The sequence below is a fragment of the Lagopus muta genome, chromosome 5 (assembly GCF_023343835.1).
Source record: "Lagopus muta isolate bLagMut1 chromosome 5, bLagMut1 primary, whole genome shotgun sequence".
NCBI classification, from domain to species: domain Eukaryota; kingdom Metazoa; phylum Chordata; class Aves; order Galliformes; family Phasianidae; genus Lagopus; species Lagopus muta.
In genome coordinates, this window is record NC_064437.1 from 2,615,831 (window position 1) to 2,636,636 (window position 20,806).

The 20,806-nt window shown below is 39.5% G+C and overlaps 1 protein-coding gene across 11 annotated transcripts in view; it reads right to left on the reverse strand.

Moving 5' to 3' along the window:
- PATJ (PATJ crumbs cell polarity complex component) overlaps positions 1–20,806 on the reverse strand; it is a 143,090-nt gene that overhangs the window by 119,294 nt on the left and 2,990 nt on the right. For 8 of the 11 annotated variants that reach the window (XM_048946051.1, XM_048946052.1, XM_048946050.1 and 5 more), the window contains exons 2-13: positions 16,859–16,941; positions 15,699–15,754; positions 15,454–15,620; positions 13,638–13,829; positions 12,141–12,280; positions 10,213–10,411; positions 8,420–8,548; positions 6,671–6,883; positions 4,651–4,753; positions 2,889–2,980; positions 1,533–1,668; positions 1,194–1,286 (exon numbers count right to left, since the gene is read on the reverse strand). In XM_048946051.1, the coding sequence (XP_048802008.1) occupies positions 1,194–1,286; positions 1,533–1,668; positions 2,889–2,980; positions 4,651–4,753; positions 6,671–6,883; positions 8,420–8,548; positions 10,213–10,411; positions 12,141–12,280; positions 13,638–13,829; positions 15,454–15,620; positions 15,699–15,720 (1,486 nt within the window). In that variant the 5' untranslated portion in view covers positions 15,721–15,754; positions 16,859–16,941. Of the gene's footprint in view, positions 1–1,193; positions 1,287–1,532; positions 1,669–2,888; positions 2,981–4,650; positions 4,754–6,670; positions 6,884–8,419; positions 8,549–10,212; positions 10,412–12,140; positions 12,281–13,637; positions 13,830–15,453; positions 15,621–15,698; positions 15,755–16,806; positions 16,942–20,806 lie in introns of all 11 variants that reach the window. The other 3 variants (XM_048946056.1, XM_048946058.1, XM_048946059.1) reach the window with 3 other exon arrangements.

Below are 20,806 nucleotides of genomic sequence, written 5' to 3' on the forward strand. Positions count from 1 at the left end.
ACTAGTGTGCAGTCAACAGCCTCCCAGTCCATCTAGTACGCTCAGGACAAGCAAGCCAGAGACTCAACTCTAGTTTCCAGCAGTAGTATGGGAGGAAGCACTATGCAATGATATTAGCACTGCAAGATAAATGAGTTGGGTCTGGGAAATAGCAGGCAGCAATGAGAGGCTCACTGCCAAGTCAGGAATCTCACAGGAGGTCAACGTAACTTATGCCAGGCTTCCTGCTTCTCTGGCACTCCCGGAAATATCAGTGATCAGGAGCACAATAAGCAGGGCAAGCAAACAGGAGGGAGGCAGTTGGTACACAGATGAGACAGAAGTTACTCATGGAAAATGACCTACAAATGAAGATGTCACAAGACATGAATCCCCATCTCTGCTGCTGCAGTCAGCTCTGGTACTTCAGCAAGCCTTGTTCATTTACAAATTCCTGAAAAGTTGCTGCAGCCCAGGTCACAGGCCACCAGAGGCCAGATCAAGGAGCTCAGGAGGTGAGTTCTGATCAAGTGTCTGCAGGGCCAGAAGACAAAACAAATGGGCATCATGAACTAACAAATATGTAGACAAGGCTCTGCAGAGGTGGGAGCTTAAGACCTGCGAGTACAAGAGGACATGACTGAGGAAAGATTGGACTGCCAAGTAAAGGTGAACTCCCAAGAGGGTAGAAACTGACTGTGACTTCTGGCAGGAAGAGGAATGCTCTATCTCCATGCTGTTCACTGAGTGATTTGGTTCAAGGTCCTGACAGCAGAGATGATGAAAAAATTCTGTCAGAAGATTGCAGGCAGGACACCTCACATCATCAGAGAAAGATCATGGATAGGAAGAAGAGCAAGTGAGCTGGAGCAATTCAGCTGTACAGAGCTGATGGGATTCATTCTGTAGTCATGAAAGGGCTGTAACATCCATGGATGTTATCTACCAACATGCCAGCAAGTCTGTGGACAGTGTTACTTCTGGGGTATGAGGTTGGGCGAAGGAGTTGATCGATCTAACAGGTAGTGCTTTACTTCAAAAAGGACTTGAATAAAAGGCCCTATGGAACAAAGACTGAAGACCACACAGTCCATGACAGATAATCAGTATTGAAACTAGGTTAAAGGCTTTTTCAAAGACTTAGAAGAAACACTGTGAGACATTCTATCCAACTGATTTATGCAGAATCTGCTTAGTTTCATTTTGAAAATTACCCTTTTGTTTTTGGTTTTCCTCATTCCTACTGTCCACATTAGTTTCAGTCCCTAAAGCTCCAGAAGATGCTAAAGCTGGAACACTTGGCAGCACTGTGAAAATAGATGGGAAAAAAATAAATCAGACAGATCCTGCAAAACATATGAAGAAGTAACAACACTTCTTTTTCTGCCATTTCTGTTTGTGTTTTCGTTACATAGGAGTATTTCACCTTCTACAGTAAGCCCTCACCAAACCTAGAATCACGTGGGACTTAGTTCTAATTGTTAGATTAAGTCACTGTAAATTCAGCAGATAAATCAGTTACTGAAAAAGGGAGGGGAAAAGAAAAGTCTTACCTTTATCTGAACATCTTTCTGAAGAACCAGTCGAAGGCCTCCTCCTGAGCAAGGTGAGGCGTACAACCTGCCCGGTGTTACGCAGCGTCTCTACCACTTCTTGGTTGGTAAAATCCTGTATATTAACTCCATCAACCTAAATCACATCATATAGCAGTTGTCACATCCCATTCTTATGCTGTACCGTACATTTTAAGGGTTGTCCACATTATTTTGTGCAGATGTTACAAGGTTATTCACCCAAGATTTTGCAAAAACTGTCTCATGAAAACAGTTACATTTCACTGATTGGACAAAATTTTCTAAATGCATTTTAAAAGGAAACACAGCAGTAGTATCTCTTGTGTTCATGGGCCAACAATAAAACAGGAGATTGCTATTCTAATGTGCACTGATTTCTCCCTATGATTTTTTCTTTTAATTTGCAAAGAACAACTTGAAAAGCATCACGGATGAAGCAAGAATAGTCAACCTAGACATCTTTTCAGTTAAGAATCACTGCTAGCATACTGCACACAGCCCTCTGTACACAACTGTATAATCAACTTTGAACAGCTTAATTAATAAACAAATTCAGATGTTTCAATTTACAGTTAGATTACTGTATACTCTCGTTGTTACATCACACATCTATAGGGGCTTCACCTGCAAACAGCAGATAAAAGCTGAAGTTGATATCAAAATTTCACTTTCGTAAAGGAGAAGCTGACTTGGGAAGGTCCTGGTACAGCACACGACTGCAAAGAGCATTTTGAGATCAGAAATGTTATTTCTGGAAATAAAGAGATCGTGCGATTCATTCCTGCTTGTTCTGTGAATGCAATATCGGCCATTATTCAAATCAGTCCTATTCAAAGCTTTCAAGTCTTCTACAGATAAATCCTGGGCTTTCAAATATAACTTGTGACTATTAATATTTTGATTGTATCCACAGTATTCTACACACTAATTAAGATCATAAAGTGTGCCGCATCTTGCAAAATCTTAACTACCCTCAAATCCCGTTGAATTCAATAGAAGCTAATGCTTCTCATCTTTACTTTAGGCCAAAAGCCAAGATTCTCCACTCAAACATTTTAATCCAAATGCCTGCCTCTTTGATAGTTAACTACCATTTAATACTTACTTGAACAACGACAAAAAATATTTTAACCACAGAAAGCCAAAGCTCATTGCTGTAAAAATTCAAACGGAACATTTTAAGATGTTTCATCTATTCTACCTAAACAAATTCTTACTTTACAAAGCAGAGAAGGCTTAATTAATTTTAGAAAGTCTCTAGTAAGTTGTTCTTTCAATGCTGAGACGTGAAATGGACCATCAGTTTACAGTACATAAGCAGAATATTTTACTTACAGCAACAATTTTGTCATGAACGTGAATTTGGCCATTGTGGTCAGCAGCGCTGCCAGGTATTATGTTTTTCACAAAAATCCCTGAAGATTCTGCTGGCAGTGACAAGGGAGGAAGGGAAACAAGTCATTAAGATAACCTGATTTATTCCCTTATTAAGCTTTTTTAACTACAGCATTTCTTGCGCAGTTGCCCACACAGCTACAATGCTGCAAACAACCAACATTTGCACATGACCACTTTACACAGCACGACATGGAGTAACTGAGGACATCTGAAGGAAATAACTAGCAGTGGCACAAGCAGCACACAACCTATATGCTGACTTTGATATTTTTTCTTAGAAGTGGCTCACAGAAGGCCACCTCCTCCATGGATTCATTCATTTCATGGGCCTTAAACCACAATCACATAAATCCATGCTGCATTTGATTTCAACAGGACTACCCAAGCTAAAAGTAAAGTATGTGCTTAAGTACTTTGATCAAGACTTCAATCATCCTCTTCTAGCTAAAGAATTCAGTCCTTTAAGTCTTAATGAAAAAGGATTTAAAAAGAAAAAAAAAAAGGGAAACATGGTAATCAGAAAAGCTGTCCTTTGTCATGTTTGAAGTTTGATTATTAATTTTAACTTCTAATTAGATGTAGGAAAGTAAAAAAAGTAAAAAGCAACAAAAAACCCACAACTAACAAATCCACAATAGTATAATCACCAGTTGAAATAGTAACTTCTCCCTTCCACCACCTCCCCACAGTCCCCATATAAAAAAAAAAAGCTGATCTTTAACCATATTGGCACTTCATCCATCTTTTTGTCAACACTAAAGTTCCTCTGATATCTGTCCAACACAACTTCTCCATGCTCAGCAATCTCCCCTGCTGCCACTACAAACCCACCTTTTCTTTTTGCCTCCCTGACCCAATCCTCAGCACCCACCACACCAGCCTAAGATTCCTCAACAGCAAGCCCACAGTATGCCCTGGCAATCAAGAAAGCAGTAATGCAATCCTACTTGCATCACATTCCCAGCATACTTTATCAAGTGCTATGAGAAGATTCTACCATTTGTGAAACCAACAGTTCACATTAAAGCTGTCATCCAGTCTTAAAAGGGGAAAAAATATCTTAGCAAAGATATTTTTAGCTGTTCCCTAAGTTTAGGTACAGAAACACTCATCCACCAAAGAGTCACAAATCACCCTGTGATAGTGGCATACACATCACACTCATCTGTGAATCTCTGTACCCCCTGCCTGGCAGAGAAATGGACTATTTAATCCGATTGATCGTGTCTATTCTAAAACCTACAATGCATTAAATAAATGAAAGTGCACGCTGAGCTATTTTGGACGTACTGAAGATGTCATTCAAAAACAGATGCAAACTGGAGACGTGCAATTCTCTGTTTTTTAAGCTCTTCTTAAAACGTTCCATCTGAAATGTGAAAGGTATCACAAGGCAAAGCAAGGAATACTGTAGGCAGCCTGCATAAGCAGGAACTCCCTGTTACAGTTTAACACAGTAACAACACAAAGGTGTAAGATCCACAGTCCAGCAGTCAAGTGGGAGCCATTTAATAAGATAATTACAACTCTAAAAAAATCTATGGCTCAATTTCACTTTGTAGCAAGTTCTTTAAACATCGTCTTCATAGATTTTGTAGGTTATACTGTTTCAAAGAAGTGCTCTCCATTTGATGTGCAGGGAATAAAGAGCATTTGAAAAGCTCCTGTCCTGGACTTGACTAAATCTCATAGAACTCACCTACATCGCATGCTCCAGCATATCCAACAATTGTTATCCCCAGGCTTTGCCCGTTCTTTTTTATAAGTTCAACATCATGGGTCTCAAAAAGAGCAGTATTATCCTATAAATAAAGCACAAGGCAGTTAAAAAAAAGCCAGTTTCTCAGTACCAATAGTGTATTGCAGGTTAAGATCTTCATAAGCAAGCAGTGATATCGATTTTCCTATTTTAGGAGGTTTTACACTTGCAAAGGTGAAACGTCCAGGATTTTCTCAATGTCTCACCCAAAGTCATTAATTGCTTTCAAAATTCTTTGCCACTATTTCCCCACATACTTGACAGACATATAATATTCATATTTCATTGAAAACAAAAGTTGTCATTAGGCTGCTTAAGGCCCTTGGATTCCACTGCCATTTGGTAATAACAGACTTCCCAGTAAACCCCAAAAGTCAACAGAAATCTTAAACGCCTTCGCCTTTCCTGATAAGAAGTGTCACGAATCCACTTGTGCAAGCTGTTTCTGCTGGACAGTTAAGAAGTCACAAAACTGGGATACATATGCAGGCTTATCACATCACACATTCCTGTCAGAAAACAGTGATGCTAAGGAAGTGAGGAGCAACAGAAAAGGGATTTCAAAGCAGAGGTAGGTTCGATGTCCTTAAAGAAAGGCAATCACACATACACATGGTAGACACACTTGTACTAACAGAAGCAGTTGCCTTCTTAAATGCAGCTATGCGTGACCATGCAGGTGCCTGAGCTTATTCCTTGTTTTTATGCTACACTCCAAACCGCAAAACCATATCAAAAGCCAATCTTTAGAAAGGTTGCTTCATTGACAATGATAACAATCAATTAGTACATACAGGTCCTTCTTTGTGGCAAGGAACACAAGAACAGTATTTTGTACTGGAAACAAAACTTGGGCGAAGCTTTTACATAGCACAGGCCTCAGAAAATATGATAGAGCTAGAAAGTAATTCTTCATAGCTCCTCTGATTATGAATTTCTGTCATTACTTTCTTAAGAACAGAGTATTTGATGAGAGAGGCCCGCATTTAAGACTCCAGCCTTAAGGTATGCAGGCTACCCATTCCATTTCTCTGCCACTCCAAATTCCTACTATGCTTCCAATAAAAGGAGCTGCAGCCACAGGAGCCCACCAAAGAGATGCAAGGTACGCACTTCTCCCCATAGCTGATGTCTGCCTTTGCAGTGACTGCCCAGTAAGCAAGAAGGTGAGTTTCTAACAACACGACTGCTAGTCTGACCTTTAAAGATGGGGCTTTAAAGAATTCACTCACTTCACTCATATTCAGAAAACTAGATAAGGGAGAAAAGGCTACTGAGATTCTACACCTAAATCTAAGCAGCACAGGAGTAGCAGATGGTGCACAAGCACAGCTTTGTTTATGTTTCAAGACCTACTGTACACTTAGTGTAGCATTTGTTGATTTTAATTACTCAAAACTGAAAAGAATGACTTCAAAAACAAGAGACTTTGATATGACCATGTTAAGATTTGCTAAAACAAGTTTCAAAATTTTTAGATATATTTCCTATCACAGACAGTAGTGTAGACTATGAAAACATCACACTTATGCTTCATAAAAAGATGATAGTGCTGAATAATTCTGGTCTGGCCATGGCACTCTGGCTTTCAGACTAGGGAAATTCACACCAAGGTTTTAAATCCTCTTACAAATGATTGATTAGCAAAAAAATGTAATTCATGAAACAGGAGAACTAGAAGCACCATTTATTGATAATATTCATGGCCTTGATAATTAAGTGAATGCTTTGAAATAAATTCCACACAGGTGGTCATTTTGATCCCAAGATTAGGGGCATTAATAACATTAAAAACAAGGGGGAAATCACAGAAGATGGAGCTAAAGTAACGATCACTTAAGTATATAAATATAAGAACTGGAAACTGAGGAGAAGCGTTTCAGGTGTCAAAAATGCTCTCTGTTCCCTTCCTTTCTGGTCCCAAGCCACAAACACCCATCAGCAGACATCAGATACTTACATTTCCATTCTGAAATGGAGGCAGTGCACTGACTGGCCAGCTCGCAGGAGCTGGTGGACTCTCTGTAATTTCGCATTTCGGGTCTCTCGCAACAACCATCCTAACAGAGTTCCCACAGTTTCTCAGCACTTGGGCGACTTGCTCACTGCTCATTCCCTGCACGTTGGTCCCTCCAATCTGTAAGATGTGATCTCCAGTTCGCAGCCTCCCATCCTTCAAACATAAATAACATTGCAAAAAATTTTTTTCAGGATGTAAAAGCTGAAACTGCCTACAGAAATTTTCATGACAGCCAATACGACAGAACACAATCAGGCTGACCATCATTGTAACATATAAAGTAATTCAAGGATGTTTTCAAAATATTAAGTGCTGTTTTTCCCACAGCAGTAAACCATGGCAAATCAGGCTTTTCAAAACTAAGATATGCACAGGTTGAATACCACTGTTCCTAAGGAAATGGCTGCTTTTCTTATTTAGGAAAAGAAGGGCAACAACATTTTAGAATCATAAAATGGCTCGGGTTGGAAGGGATCTCAAAGACATACAGTTCCAACCCCAAAATATATAATCTTATAGGCTGTTACATACTGCAGTTTCCTGGAATAAACTGCATAGAACAGGGGTTAGAATTTAAAGTTGCTAATAATGCTTCTGTACTAACTTGGCAATTCTTTTTTCACACGACCGGCTCCAACTCAAGCAAGTAACTCCACTGAAGGTAACAGGGCTTTGCACACACACAAACCATTTTTCATGTGATGATTATAATTCATGGCCCACATCATCACTCCTAGTATAAGCAAGCATTCATAGCACCAAATGCTCAGCTGGTATTGATCAGCACAGCCCTACCATCTTAGGTGCACTGATTTATACAGCAATCATAGTGGAGTTATTTCCAGGACTAACTCAAACTCATTTACAAATCCATCCAATTTTAACATATATATATGCACTCATTATTTCACATGTTCTTAATGATGTCTCATTCAGCTGAGAATGATGTGGTGAGTTCTTAACTTACATGCTTCATTTGTAGCCAAGACACTTTAGTCCTTACAGCAAAACAGGTGCTACACAATAATTAAAAAATACTCATATATACATGTCAGGTTTAGGAAAGTAAGTCAAATAAGAGCCAGCATTTTCCATTAAAGCTCCCCGAACCTCCAGTTTTTTGTTTCCATCCTATACTAGAGGAAGTAATTTAATAGAACATACATTCTTTTATATGCTACTGGGTCTTGACTGTATGGACTACATGGGCTCCAGTTCTCAATGCAACAACTTTTCATGACCAAATTCACATTAGAAATCCAGATCTTGCATGTGTTCTGCTACAGAAATGTAGCAACACTCAGTGCTGGATGTTTCAAGACTGGCAATCAAAAGTTGCAAATCAAACTTATACAACTTTAAAAGATATCAGAAACTTCAGAAAGTCTTGTGGAAAGTATCAGAAGTGCTGAAACTACCAGAAGGTCAGACAACTTCTTAGCATTTCTGCATGTTCAACAATGTTGTATGAGCCAAAGCACATCTGAGAAACAACTTAATTTGTATCAGGTGCTGACTTTTTCCTCAATCATATCTTCAACATATTTATTTACAAAGTATATGTTGGCATTCAGACTTTGATGCTATCAGCTTCCTTTTGTTTAAGCATACTAGTTTATTTTAAGGCTGTCAAAAGCAGTTAATTATACTTTGCAATCAAATAAGAAGTGACATAATATAACAAATTACCCGATCTGCTAATCCTCCAGGAACAATGGTTCTTACAACTACACCACTCAGCTTTCCTCCTACAATTCCAAAGCCTAATCCCGAGCCATCGTTAATCAGCTCAACGTTTTCAACGTGGCCCCAACGAATCTGCAATTAATAAGAAGAGAAGACTTTAATTTCAGTCCATCTTTAACGTCTCTCAGTTTCACCTGTACCAGCAACAAGAAAAAAAAATCAAAGCACCTCTTCTTTCTTTGCCACTTACTGGAGATCTCTTGGATTTTTCTTCCATTGGATTCATTTCCTTATAAATATGCAGTGGGATTTTCTCATCTCTTATTAAGCATACACTTTGTCCTTTACTTTCATAACAGGATACTAGGAAAAAGCTTGACTAAGAAGAAGTAATTCTAAGATTTTCAGCCAAAATGAAAACTATCCTTCCAGTGTTTCAGAAATCAAGAATACTGCAAGCAGAAAAACAGTCCAGAAGCTTGAACTGGCCTAGTTTTCACTTAGCGTTGCCCAAATTCTTCTATCTGTTATGTCACTCACACACTCCAAACAACACAGTACATGCTGAATTATTAGTGCAGTATCAATTCTTCCATGCTGAATTGGAAGCATGTTTCTAAGCTACGCTGTACGATGACCTTATGTTCTACAAGACAATCTGAAAATAACAAAGCTGTTAAGTAACCCAAACGCAGGCAGTGTTTCTGTCAGATTAATATCTCATAGAAACCAAAATGGAGCAAAGTAGGCAGATTTAAGTCTTCTGTGAATAAAGGATTTATTAGCATACTGAAAGTCTTTGCCAAAGCCAGTTAAATATCATAAAAGGAGTTTAAAGACCCCCTGTAGAGATATATATTTGTATTTTATTTTGTTAGTCTGTTCAGTGCAGATCTTTCAATGAAAAAGCAGTTGAAGTTTAATTCTTTAAAATTTTCAGTGCAATAAACAATATTGATTACGCACTAAAACCTTCAGATTTCACTACCTCTGTAATAATCATAAGGGAAATAATTACTGAGAATAAGGAAAAACACTGCTCTTAACCAGATTTTCATCAAAACCTGCTAGCATAATAAATTAAGATTCCAATATTGCAAACCCTGGATTTAGGTGTGCACTTCAACCAAATTCAATGAAGCCACCTGGACCATATGGCTTCAACACAGATGCAAGCTCAGCCTTAGCTTATTAGATCTGAGTGACAATCACTCCTTGTTCAAGACAACAAAAGGGTTCACAATGAATGAAATCTGTAGATTAAAGAAGAAGATAAAAAAAAAAGTGAATGGATAGGTTCTTCAGCAGATTTTTCAGAAACCCACAAAGGCAAGGCATTTCGTTTTGAGCAATTTAAGTTTACACTGGTTCTGGTATTTCAAGCACTTGATACGCTCACGATAGGTTATGTTTACAGTCTTTTAAGATGTAATCAGAGCATCTTTAATTGCTGAGTACAAGCATTTTTCAGCTGGGTATACTTATAAAACACTTTATCCAGACTATGCTGAACAGCCCCTGCTGCTAGGAATATGTTGATTTACTAAAACTTCTAACACATAAAAACCCAGGACCTATTTTGTAACAACTTCATGCAGCTTTGCAATGGAAGCGTTATACTTACTGCATGATCTCTAAACCAAATGTCCCTACAGACAAAACATGATTAAAAAAAAAATCCCCAAACCCTATATGTAAAACACTTAAAACTACAAAAAAAAAAAAAAAAGAAAAAAAAAAAAAAAGGCATCCAGCATAGTTCAAAATCTGATTTTGACTGTATTACAGCAACTTACAGTCCCAGGTGGATTTGTATCACTCAGTGAGACAGGCGAAGCTCTGCTGTTTCCTTGAACTGGCTCCCTAGCAACAACCAGATGCAAAGATCCCGTGGATTGCTGGAGGAGAGCAATAGCGTGCTGATGAGAAATGTTCTGATCCAATGGGGTGCAATTAATGGCCAGTATGTGGTCATTTTCCTTTAGTCTTTGATCCCTTAACAAAAACATTAAAAGAAATCTCAAAATGCAGCACAGTGACTTCCCATGCAAAGTTTACATTAAAAAAATCTACTCATTAGACTGACTTCAACTTACAAATGACATGAATACACATCGTGCTGAACTGCCCAAAGTTTGTCCTAACTTTATCACAGTATGCAAGTTTAGTCAATTTTTTCCTTCGACTATTAAAATTCAATTAAATCTCCTCACTTTCTTGATGATGTTAAACTATAGGACAAAAAAAAAGTTGCAGTTATACAGCAAACTAGGAACTATTCTTCATTACTCTTAGCATCACACGACATTATATCTAAGTCCACAGCTATCTATATCTATATCCACAGCTCAGGCTACAATATTATTTCATATCATTGTCTGATCCTAAAGATGGTCAAGCTGCATATTTATATTTTACTCAAAAATTATATTATCAAAACTCAGACATCAAACTTTCTTCAGGCAGTAGACAGTTCGAGTTACATTATACCTTAAGATAATATAAATCTCACAGTTAATTTATCTGAGTGATGAATTTCGATTTGTGACAAGAGAGAAACCATCACTTCTCTGCTTTGTTAAATATTCATTCTGAGCACGAGACCAAACTGTTACATAGACAGACACTGCCTTCAAAGCTCTGTAGGAATCCAAAAAAGGCTCCAGGAGATCTCATCTCAGAACCAAAACGTGAAACATGCTGGGGAGATTTCTGAAACCTCCAAAACAATATAGCTGTACATCTTAACTAATGCATTTCAAGTTCATTATTGTCGTGCCACATTTAAGATGTTTTCCTGAAACGCCTTTCTTCAGGCATTCGCCATATTTCAGACTCTCATCAAAGAAAGTGAGCAGCAGGTCATCAAATCCTAAAGTGAGATATTCACCCTCCTTTGACATCCAGATCAGTCCATCTGTCTCCACTTTGAAAGAGCCTAATATGCTTTTCTTGCAAGTGTTCTCTGGTGTGTTCTCTGTGGGCCCATAGCCATTATCATTCCAACCTCTCCCCACTCTCTTTGTCATCCTGCATTGGCACTTCCTGACATGTGTTATTTAAAAAGTGACACCAGTGACTTGTAATCTAGACACATTTTCTTTAAACATAATTCCAAGCACTGCGTTTGTCTCATGCCAACTCTTGTGGTTTTACAGTCATTTTGTTTTTCAAGGATTGCTCTGTCTTTTGTTTTTGGGTGAGAACTCACAGATAATACAGAAAAAACTGCCCGAAGCCTCGGTTCTATGATGACATCTGTGCAGGGATCTGCTGGAAGGACTGGATCTTAATTTACACAGGAAATGTGCAGTAAGCCCAACTATAAATAGAGCATTGTCATAGGCACATAAATAAAGAAGCAAGGGGGAAAAAAATCTTTCAGTAATACAATGAATAAAAATCCAGAGACTAGTTTTTATTTTCCTCGTACTCTTTTCCAGGCTGCCTTTGTTTTTCAATCAGCACTCAAGATTCTCTTAAGTGAGTCATGTTTTCTGGAAATTCCATTTGTGAACAGCATGGATATTTGAAACTCATCTGAAAATCTGATCCTCAAAACATGAGTCTGTTTAGCTGCAAAGCCAGAACTCGAGATACCACCACCAAAGTATCGCACCAGATAACCCAAACAAACACGTTAACATTGACAGCCACCAATGCAAAAATCAGGCCTTCTCTTTTTACAGAATTGCTGCCATTTTTCCAATTATTAAGATCTCACCTGCCAGCCACGCTTCCTGGCTGAACTTCTTTGACAAAGATACCAACTTCTCCCGAGTTGTGATTTTTAAGGGTAACAACACTAAATCCGAGACCTCCGACAGAAGGCTTTTCAATCTTTATTGATTCTATTTGTCTCCCCTAGTAAAACAGAAAAAAACTGATTAACTAATTTTTAATGCAATAGAATGAGCTAGTTCAAAATTCATGCACCAGGAGAATTATTCCCCTCCTAAGACTAAACAAAGGCAAAATACTAAATATGTTATTCGTATAAAAGCTCCTCCATTTATTATTTTTAATATAGCAGAGTATTGGATATGTGAGCACTCTGAGATTCTGAAACCTCAGGGAATTTAAGAGCTGCTTTCACACTTCATTCACATTATGAGATGAATTCCAAACTGGATGAAAACTATGAACAAAGTGCTGTTTATAGCAATATATTTGGGGTTTCTGGAAATGCTGCACAGTTAAACTAAATTACTTGTCTTTTGGCTCCCTTAGCTTTTAATGCTGATTTTTAGGTACACGCTCAAAAGATTGCAGCTTTTAAATAAAGAAATTAATTTCCTTCTCATTCCTGCAACTTCACATGTAATGCAAATTAGAAAAATAAAAAAATAAAAAAATAAAATCAAAACAACAACAAAACTCTGCTTTTTCAACTACTTGCTTCTCAGTTCAAACACATAATTTCTGGGGCTGTTTACTGGGAAGCGTTACTTAGAGCAAGCATTTCTATCACAGCTGTTTTATCCAAAATAATGTGCAGCCTTTACTGTTAAATCTTTTATCAGATGAGTTAATGACATGCTAACAAGAAGAGTTATGCTGAAAATATTACAGCTACATTAAGGTAGTCAATTAGCAACAGTTACTTAATATAGAAAGGCACGACTAACCAATTAAATTAATGGCTCAAAGTAACACAGAACAATGCACTCATGGTATAAATGCCAATTGCACATGGGTAGATGTCTGCACCTGTACGACTTCCATAAGCATCTGGTACATGCTACATCATGTTAATGAAATCAGCATCTGTCTGGCAAAGTTGAGACATATTAAATGAAGAGTTAAATAAAATATTACATGCCAGCTCTTTTAATCATTTGCACTGTTCATATATCAACAAAGCTGGTACATTTCCAATTCAAAATGTACTTGATAAAAAATCTTTCCATCAAAACAAGTTTCTGCAGAAAACATCCATTTTCAATTAAGTGTCATCCAATACCAAAAAAAAAAGTGTTCTGGCAACTGAAACTTCATTTCTACATCGGTGTGCTGGGTAGAAAATAAAAAAATGGCAAAGAAAATACTTTCCATTGTTGACATTGTCTTTCACAGGGGACAAGAAAAAAAGAGCCCTTGGTACCTCTGTTACTGGCTTAGGTTGCATCACACTCCAGGATATAGAACAAAACAGTACTCCAAATCAAGATTTTGCATGATTTGACATTAAAGCCTGGTTGACTGAACCTAAGAGCCTTACCTTTGCCATCTGTTGGATGATTGTATTGAACTCATTAACCCCCAGGTTTGGAATGAAGGTAGATGCTCTGGGTTCCGGTAAACTGCTCTGTTTACACACATTTCCAGCAGTAACTGATTTGTCAGCAAATACCAGCAGTCCTCTCTTAGTAAAATCAAAATCCACTGACCGGTCAGGTGGCATGTAATTGAGCTGTTAAAAATGAACAGAGATGGAGTAAAACTTTCAAAAACGAACACAGATTTCAACATATGTAATTTTGAGTGAAGGCTGACAAAGAAACACAGATTTATATATCCATATTCTCACAAAGGTACTCACCTGTATAATTTAGGTAATGTTAAGGTGTAAACTATAATCAAGCTAGCATACCAACTTTAAACTGTTTTACAGAAAGGAATGTTCTCTAATTGATTCAGCTGTTTCTGTTTCTACTCCACACGTTTTTGTCAGTTCTACCATTCTTCTTCACTACTTTTGCCCATCCTCCTCATTTCTCCCTGATATTTAAAGAGGCACTCCAACAGTGGTGGAAGTGGCAGGCAAATTCGGACAGTTTTCACACAAGGATCACAAATTTTAAGAGTCACTTAACCACTCAAATGCCTGGTCTGTACAGAGAGGGCCTAGGGCACAAGCTAACTACTGACCACGCTACCACTGCTACAACTGGCAGTTCAATTTTCAGTCTGGTAGAAAAGCTGAATCACTTCCAGTGCAACAAAGTAAATCAAAAAATTCCCCTCCTGAATGGAAGTTTTCAAAGGGGACAAGCTTAAGAAAAAACTATAAGAAAACCTAATTTTTTAGACATGCTAAGCCTGAGCATTCTGGATAAAAAAATCCATTACGCCACAGTTAGGATGCATGATCCTAGATTTGGATTTTTGCTCACTTTTAACAGCTTGCAGACGTGCACTCAAGATTTGGAAGATGAGAACAGATGCTCCAACAATGCAAACAAGGGAAGAAGACAAGTATGAATGGCAGAGCCACTATATGCCATCCAGGCAGCAGTACTGGCAATATATTTAGCAATGACAGCACGGTGGCACCATTCTCCTGGGACCGACCCCACCATATCTGCAGCTGGACAGGTTCAGTAACAGCAAAGACAGGGATTACTGTTGCATACAGTGTGCCAAGTTAGTCCCTGAGTGTTAAGCTTCCATGCCTGACTTGGCAAACTGCATGGTGGAGGTGTCATCAACATACTTGCCCACAAGATCTAAGCACCTACTGGCATTGTAAACCAATCCATGCAAGTCACTTCTACTGCCACACCTAACTGACTTTAAAGCTAGCTTGGATATGTCAGCATCAGAGCTTGGCACATCTTCAGGGTGATTTTCTACGTTTTATTTTCCAAAGCATCTTAACCATTCCTGTACAAGTCAGCAGCAATTAACTGACAGTTAATTACAGACTAATAATCTATATCTATTAAAAATAGATAGGAGAGAAGGTGCTGCAAGTCAGCTGATAAACAGTATTTAGTTTCTGAGAAAAACAAAGAATCTCAGTTTCAACTGTGATCAGAACTCAAAGTATTAGAGCTGATGTCTTTTGCAGATGCTTTTCTCAGAATCTCACTCTTCTACATCCCTATCAAAGCATGCTGCTCCATGACTAGAGTGTTGTAAGATCACTTCTCACTTCAGTAGTGACTTGGTAAATACCAGCTTGACAAGAAAAAGGCCAGCACCAAGTTACAGCTTATTAATGACTGTCCTCATCAATACACGCCTACACAGACTGTTCTGTTCCAACTTCAGTACAGTTAGAATCACACCAACAACTGTAATTCTACACTCACTTGATCTTTCAGTTGCTTGATGGATTGCTGGAGGGTCAATATCTGGTTAAACAAAGGGCTCCTGAGCGTGCTGCGCAGAACAGACAGGTTCTCGTTATGTTGGACATCTCTTTTCTCACGCAGTTTTGCTTGCAGACGGTCAATGATCTGCAGCACCTGCTGTTTATCTGCACCACAAAGTAGTTATGTTAGGCACGGAGCTTCGTTTCCCACCGCTTGGCACTATTCACTTTCAGACTACGTACCTGCAGCAGGGTTTTCAGGCATGTTGGAGGGTATTTTTGGAATTACTCAGAATAATCTAGATGAGATAAAAACAACAACAACAAACAAACAATACCTTTGAGTAGAACGCTTTAAGGTAGAATGTCAATAAAAGCAGCAATAAAATATCAACTATAACCAAATTAATTAAAAAACACTGCTGTTAGCTTTCCAGTTCAGCCAGTTGCAGAGCAGCCCAGCACACTCAAAAAATTTCTCCTTGTTCTGTGTGCTGCTTCTTTTACACTGGGAAAGGAAGATGAACAACTCTTTCAAAGATGAAGAATAATACATGTTATAAAACAAAAACAACAACAAACTGGTCAAAGAAATTGAAGCAGGTATGTTCAACCAAATCATTTGGAGTGAGAGCATTAGAACTGTCATCTTTTCAAGTACACACACAGTCTAAACCTTCGTATTATTCAATAGGTACTTCCACTTGCTTTAATTATTTGCAGTGTTCTCACAAAAGCTTGGCCCTGCCACACGGCAATACAGGTGAAACCTTGTTTTAACAACTCCTCAAGAAGTCCCCATAAAATGATGAGGTTCCCTCCACTCACAGGAGAGTGTAGCATTAAGGCCCCAAATTGGCTAACTCAATTCCTAGCCCAACATCTTTTTAATCACAGCTTCGGTGCCAAACAGGTGAGAGAAAACTCTGTCCTCGTCCACGTGCTTGCCTTTCTCTTTCCTATGTCTGAGACAATCTTTGAAGGAACACAGTATCCTTTCCCACCCTCCCTGCAATGCAGAAGAGAACAGGTCTGCAGCTGAGGCCTAGATGGCAGAATAACAACAACTGACTTGCAATTAGCACTGATGATAAATTTGTACTTTCACTTGCAAGTTATTATATTGATGTGGAGCCTGTCAAACCTGTCAAGGTAGTTATATCAAAAACACAAGAAACAAGATTTCTTCACTTAGTACGAGCTCTTCTGAAAGAACTCAACCATTTAATAGCGCAGTTTACATAATTTAAACTATGTCCTGTATGTAACAGTGTAACTTCAGAATAATATACATCTGGAATTACTTGGGGAAAAAAAAAAATCTCTACTGAAAAAAAAGCTCTACATTTACTTTGTTAATCTTGCTGTCCAAGAGCAAGTATGGTCATATGTGCATTGCTCACCCAGCAGAGCCTCTGAGCCTTTCAGCTCTTCCTCTGATGCTATCCACGTCCCAGCTGAAAACGTCTGGAGTTCCAGGAGGACACTGCAATACAGAAGAGAATATTAATTAAGCAGATGAAAAAGAAAGAAAAAAAAATAATATAGATGGTACGTCACTGACCACAGTTTCAAATTTAGGTACACTTTGCTGTATCTAAGCAATTTTGGCTTCTACAGGAACTCCTGCAGAACTCGGCGGATTCGCATGGTTTCCACCCAGGGCCAAACAAAATGATTCCCTTTGCAAGACTATTAACAGATTTAAGAGGTCACTTTAAATCAAATTCATAGGAGGGGTTGAGGAGGCACACAACTCCTAAAAGACTTTCAGGAATGCATTTGAACTTATGTAAGTTTTGCAGCTTTATTTCCTTTTCTATTTGAAATAAAACTTCTAACAACACAGCAGCAGCCTTTGATTCTGCACTGAGATCTGATTCTGAAGTACAGATGAAAATACCTTTTCCTTATATATCCCTGAGTCTTCACCTAAAGTGAAAAGACAAAACTTCCCCTTAGCTAAAAATACTGTGTAAATCTTAATGAAACAGGAATATGAAGGGTTTTTTTTTCCCCTTTATTCTCAACATAACTTTTTCCCCTTTATTCTCAACATAACTTCCCCGTTTTCCCACCTCACATCAAAAATAAAGCAAACCAACAACAGCGAGATACAGAAGAACTCCTATGAGGAAAAGCAACTTGAAACACCTTTATGGCAGCAGCAGGGTGAAGATTAAACCCAGAAAAGAAATGCAGCATGGCAGGAAATAATGACAAGTGGACAACATTGCACCCATCTGATAGCTGGAGCCAAGAAGCCAAAGTTTGTTTCGTGCATTTTGTTCTCCTTCCCATCCCACCTGGGCTGGCACTCATTCATCCAACCCCACAGTGAACTGGAGCAGGGAGTTAAACACCCAACAAGCCCCCCACATTTTGGTGGGGCCGAGCCTCCTGCCCACCTAGTGCTCAAACAACAGCACATGGGATGGGGCTGGGAACAGGACCGCACCTTGCAGCAGCAGCTAGCGGTTGCAGCAGCTCAGCTGCGCTGGCAAACTGCACCATGAGAAATAGCCTGCGTCATTCAAAGGCAGCCTCAAAGAGCCGCGCTGACAGTCTCCAAGATTAATCTTTTTTCCATTACGGCGGGTGTAACAATAGCAATTATGACAACGGGTGCAGATCCAAGAAAGAAAAACTAGAGCAGAAAAATGTACGTAGGATATCTAGGCTCCATCTAACGTGCAGAAGTCCCCCCGGAGAAGGAGGTGAAAAAAGGAAAACGTAAAATAAAATTAAAAAGAAATACATTGAAGAAAGCATCAGCTTCCTGCTTGAGCTGCCCCAAAGCACTGCTGAGAGCCACTGCAGAACAGCAGATGCTGAAGTGGACCTCAGGTACAGTTAGCAGGAAAGTTCAAGTTTACACAGCACTTTGGGATCCCTCGTGATTAAAGTTGGCCTCCAGACAGCTTGCAATATGTTAAAACCACTCTCAGTGTTTCTTTGTTCTCCTTTCTTTCATAAAAAGAGTGAGGGGGGGGGGGAGGAGGAAGGGGGAAAGTGTGCTTTATTTTTAAGGTAGACAGCTCCTTCTGCTGTGAGGGGATCCCTGAGAATACAAACTAATTCCAAGTTTTCAAGTAATTGAGAACAAGTCCCTAAGACCAGAGTTTGGGCTCCAGAGAAGCACACAGCTCCACCCACTGTAGCCCTGTTTATGTTTGAGGACCCAGATAGATAATCATTAACCAACTTCCAAATACCGATGCTGAGCAGGGTGCCAACAGATTATTGACAAATTAAGAGGTCCAATCCTACATGATAATTTTGAAGTAAACCAAAACGCCATGGTTTGTCCTATTAAAAACAGTTTGTCCACTCTGCATTCGACTTCCTCAACTCCATTCTCAGATTTCTACAGCCACTTATTTATCTTATTGGTAGACAAAGCTGCAAACCTCAAAGTTCAAAATTCATGTCACAACTCCCAGTGTAATCGTAAAATCATTGTGAAAATCATGAATTTCAGAAAGCTTAGTGTTTTGTAACACCAGAAAAAAACCCTCACTCTTCAGCACAGCATGCATCGGGGTTTTTACTGTCTTCACTTTTGAGAGCTGAACTCAACGCATCATAGGGAGCGGGAAAGTTTCATAAGGTTTTGTATGAAATCCTAAGACTTGGATCTCCTTCAAAAGCAAACTAAGAAAAAAGGAATTCCCCCATGCTGGTGCCAGCAGAGGTCATCAGAAGAGCTGAAAGGTTTAAGTCTTCCCCTGCCATCACCCCCCAGAGCTGCCACGGGGCACTCAGCCCAGCTCAGAGCAACACGGCACCTCTGGCAGTGGCCTTGACAAGCACTTGCCCTGTGAAGGCTGCTGGGAGACGAAACCAAGGGGCTTTCTGCCGGGAGCTGAAGGAGGGCATGGTATAGCCAACAGATCTCCCATTTGCCCCCTCTGCCCATTTGCCCCCTCTCACCTAACAGCTACAATGGCTTCATCCCCAACAACCTGCATCCTTCCAAGAGCTGCGCTCATAGGGGAAATCCTGTCTCAGTGTCACTGTAACCTTCTGGGCCATTAAACACCTCAAGTCCTCACCACACAAGTGCTAACTGCTGCTATTTTTCAAAGGCTCCTTACAGGGCCATCTGAGCAGGGAACAGCCAAGGATACATCCTGATCCAAAGTCACCTTTCTGCACTGGTGCAGCTGTAATTTTTCCTAGCCCCGTTACAAGGAATGACTGATTTGTGCACGGCTCATCTTCATCGGTCCTGGGAACATCTCTAACTCGAAAAATTTCAACCTAAGCAACGGCAAAAGTAAGAGAAAACAGCATTTCTCAGTGTGAATTCAATCTTAAAATGGTCCTAATGCAGCATCACCTGTAACCTGTGGTATTAAAAATAATATAGCTTACAAGCAGCTATGTACTGATTAAAAAAACAACAACACTGTAGCACTTTTTGCTGCTCTGCTTGGTTTTCCACCTTAGAACACACAGACAAATTCAATCCAACTAAACTTAACATGCCCACACCTCTCAGATGAAACCACCACTAACTGCTGTGCTGTGTCACGCTACAGTCTTAATAAAATCACTACAGAATATGTGGGCTGCTCCAGGCTCTTGTAAGAAACAAACAAGTGAATGGTGCTGCAAATACATCAATGAAAACACACCAAAGGTCTTCAGAGAAAAACAGGCCAAAGCTAAATACCGTCAAATATCCATAAATCACCTTTGTGGGGAAACTGTCTCTGCGTCAGAAACCCTCAGTGACTGCTGGACGAGGAAAGCAAAAGAATCTGGTGTACCTGTGATTAGCAGCCTGGAGAGCAGCCTTACTCATGTCCAAGGCATGCCAGCTTCCCACAGGCAGAACCTGAATTCCTGTGGGCTCCGGGCCGGAGGGGAGCACTGCCACAGAGCTTCTGATGTCTGACTGAAAGCTGAGCTCACACTGAGGCCACTCAGTGCAACAGTGAACATGCTATGAAACTTGTTCTAGCAAAACTCGTGGAAAATTTGCTTCTGGGATCTAAACAGCAGCTAATTTGAGTGGAACAGGACACTGAGTCCTCCAGTTCTGGTGATGACAGCACTCTGAGCTGATAAACCACTCTGCTGTGGAGAACTGTTAAACCTGGAGCCATGCTCCATTTCTAAATCTTGAAAATTTGACAAGAACGCAATGAACAGCTTTCCCATTAATCAATCCCTAAATAAGTAGTAATTAAAAACATCATTTTGTTAAGAACCTCGGAATTGAAAGGCGCTGACGAAAGGCGTCACAAATGTACCAAGGCTAGAAAACACCTCTAAAGTCCCCACTTCCAGCCCAGCCCCCCAGCCCACATCCCTCAGTGCCACATCCCTGCGGCTACGGAACA